Below are 2,937 nucleotides of genomic sequence, written 5' to 3'. Positions count from 1 at the left end.
TCTACAATTTGTCATAATTTGATTTCTTTACATTTATAATATCATTAGTTAAGTTCAAGTAATTACCTCCATCAATTATGTTGATATGGAGTTTTTTCTTGAAAATACTTTTTCAACTTATTATGCTGATTTGAAAATTTTTATTGTAAATGGTATTTTAAAGAAAAATTCATACCAATATTTAGTAGTATTAATTATTTAGACAAACTAATGACATTGTTAGTGTTCCAGTTGTAACTTACTTTACAACTAAAAATCGTGCAATTAGCCTTATTTGTTGTCATGTTTTGACTTGTTTATAATAATTATTTTTATATATCCTTTTTAGGATATTGAAAACAACTATTAATATTATGTTTGATGATAAGATTGGGTGAAGCGTAAATATTTTAAAAGTATTCGTAGTAGGATCTATTTATCTTATATAAAAGATACCCTTTTCAGAAAAATTAAAAGTACTGATTATCTATTTTTATTTCATGCCTTATCAAGTACTTAATTAGGTAATTTTTAGTGGTAATAGTTGATCATATTAGTTAGAGAATCACAAGTCTAATACTACCTGACTTGGTTATTGATTTATGTACACGTTGAGAGAGCGTTAATTTATTCACTAGAGGAACTTGTTATAGGTACATATTGTTGGTAAACAAACTGCTTTTAATTAGTTTGGAGGGAGAAAGATTTAATGGGAAAGTGAATTTAGATATAAGGATAGGAGTGAGGTTGCAAGATAGGTTAATGAGTTGAGCTTAAATCACATCTTATGCAATTGATTTATAGTGAATTACTTTTTTGACAAGGTCCTATCGACATAGGAAGAGGTCTCATATTACGTAATAGATTCTTGTATTACTTTCGACACAATTAACTAACAACTCAACATTCAATACTAAATCTCAAATTTGAACATAATAGAAGGACCAAAACCATTATTTCACCTACTTGGGTCAAATGTTAGAAACATCCTATATGCAAAAACTTTCATAATTCATTCAATAGAATTTTCAAATGTTGAAAACCAACGAGTATAAAAACAATCAATCGTATAGTACAAGCATAGGTTTAGACCAATTTGTAAATCACATGCTTCGATAAGACTTTTTCACTTTGGTATTCTTGTGAACTATTGTTATAAGTTACGTCAAATAAATGGGTTTAAATTTAAAATTTTCGCCCCTATTAACTCTATATACTTGGCGAAATGATCAAATCACGAACACAATCACAAAAAAAGAGAGTACAAGTTGACACCCCCCCCCCCTTGCCATTGCCTATAAATTTTTGCGAGTCGTGCACTTGTTTGAACTTGCAAGATAAAAATTATCATTCTCTTAGCCTACTTTCTTTCTTCACTCTTTTGGATTGTTTTTCTTTACATAGTCAATCAAACTTCGAACTGTCCGTGGGTTTCCGAGCTCTATAATTCTCTCATACCGAGCACAAATCTTTGCTTGATCATTCTTTGGACTAGAAAGGTATGATTTCCCAAGGCAACAATGATTAATGTAAATTGTAATGAAAAGATTAGTTTTACTTAAAAGGTTGCTGTTTTTTTCTTTACAGGTTAATGATGATGACAGTTTCAATGTCAATGTGCAAAGAAATGGTGTCTTTACTGGACATAAGTTCTGGGGTGCTGAAATCGGACTTCTTTAGTCCTAGGAGACATAAAGAAAAGGTTGTGATCCTAATGGGAGCAACCGGAACAGGAAAATCGAGGCTCTCCATTGATCTCGCAACCCGATTCCCAGCAGAAATTATAAATTCGGATAAGATACAAGTCCACGAAGGGCTTGACATAGTTACCAACAAGATCAGTGAGGAAGAGCGGAGTGGGATTCCGCACCATTTGTTAGGTGTAATAAGTCCCAACATAGATTTTACAGTGACGAATTTCGTGGACATGGCTTCGCGTGCCACAGCTTCGATCGTGTCCCGCAGCCAGCTTCCGATCATAGCCGGCGGCTCGAATTCATACATTGAGGCTTTGGTCGATGACGAACGGTCTAGATTCCGGTCGAAATACGAATGTTGTTTCCTTTGGGTAGATGTGGCAATGCCAGTGTTACATCAATATGTATCAGGGAGAGTAGATAAGATGGTTGAAAATGGGATGGTTGATGAGGCAAGAAGCTTCTTTGATTACAATGCAAATTATTCAAAGGGGATTAGGAAAGCTATCGGAGTCCCCGAATTTGACCGGTACTTCCGAGCCGAACCGTTTTTAGACAAAAGACAACGTGCTAAACTGCTGCAAGAAGCAATCCAAGAAATCAAAAGAAACACTTGCAGATTAGCTTGTCGTCAATTCGACAAGATTCAGCGGTTGAGGAACAAGAAGAATTGGACGATACACAGGCTCGACGCCACCGAAGTGTTCCTCAGGCGTGGAAAAGGAGCTGATGAGGCGTGGGAAGAGCTTGTAGCTGATCCAAGTACAGAGATAGTAGCACAATTTCTATGTAACATCGGCTCAGGAGCACTGCTCAGTACTAGTCCTGCCATTGAGTTCCTTGTGGTATAATGCTGTAAAATCATATCTGACCCAGGAATAACTAGTAAAGCCACAGATCTCAATGTTAATAAACTTAAAATAATGAAGATATGCTACTTAATGGAAGTCACTTTTGGTGAAAAAGAAATAGATACTTAGATTTCATGGCCTCTGTCATTTAATGATATGAAAGCATTTTTGGTTTTATCTTTTTGGTGTCTTATCAGTTTAGATACCAATTTTCTTTTTCTGATACATATAGAGAGATGACTTATTATATCCGAAACTGCAGGTTTGATTTTACATTTTGGCAATGCAAGTGGTAGATCAGTAAAAAACATTTCTTTTAACAAAAACAAATCATTGAAACTGAAATTCATGTACTTGATTAGTGCCCGTACAGTTGGAATGCACCTTAGAAATCCAGTTGCTGGCTCGGT

The 2,937-nt window shown here is 34.8% G+C and overlaps 1 protein-coding gene across 1 annotated transcript; it reads left to right on the top strand.

Annotated features, from left to right (window-relative positions):
* The first annotated feature begins 1,309 nt into the window (after positions 1-1,309).
* Positions 1,310-2,704, top strand: LOC105790749 (adenylate isopentenyltransferase 3, chloroplastic). Its single transcript, XM_012618495.2, has 2 exons — positions 1,310-1,478; positions 1,567-2,704. Exon 2 carries the CDS (start codon positions 1,571-1,573, stop codon positions 2,525-2,527), a length of 957 nt encoding a protein of 318 aa, XP_012473949.1. The 5' UTR covers positions 1,310-1,478; positions 1,567-1,570; the 3' UTR covers positions 2,528-2,704.
* The last annotated feature ends 233 nt before the right edge of the window (positions 2,705-2,937 follow it).

Source organism: Gossypium raimondii, chromosome 8 (genome assembly GCF_025698545.1).
Source record: "Gossypium raimondii isolate GPD5lz chromosome 8, ASM2569854v1, whole genome shotgun sequence".
NCBI lineage: Eukaryota > Viridiplantae > Streptophyta > Magnoliopsida > Malvales > Malvaceae > Gossypium > Gossypium raimondii.
This window is presented reverse-complemented; position numbering and strand designations above follow the sequence as displayed.

What these genes read in the sequence shown, in the direction of transcription:
- LOC105790749 (XM_012618495.2), top strand. Translation starts at nt 1,571, where the DNA reads ATGATGATGACAGTTTCAATGTCAATGTGCAAAGAAATGGTGTCTTTA.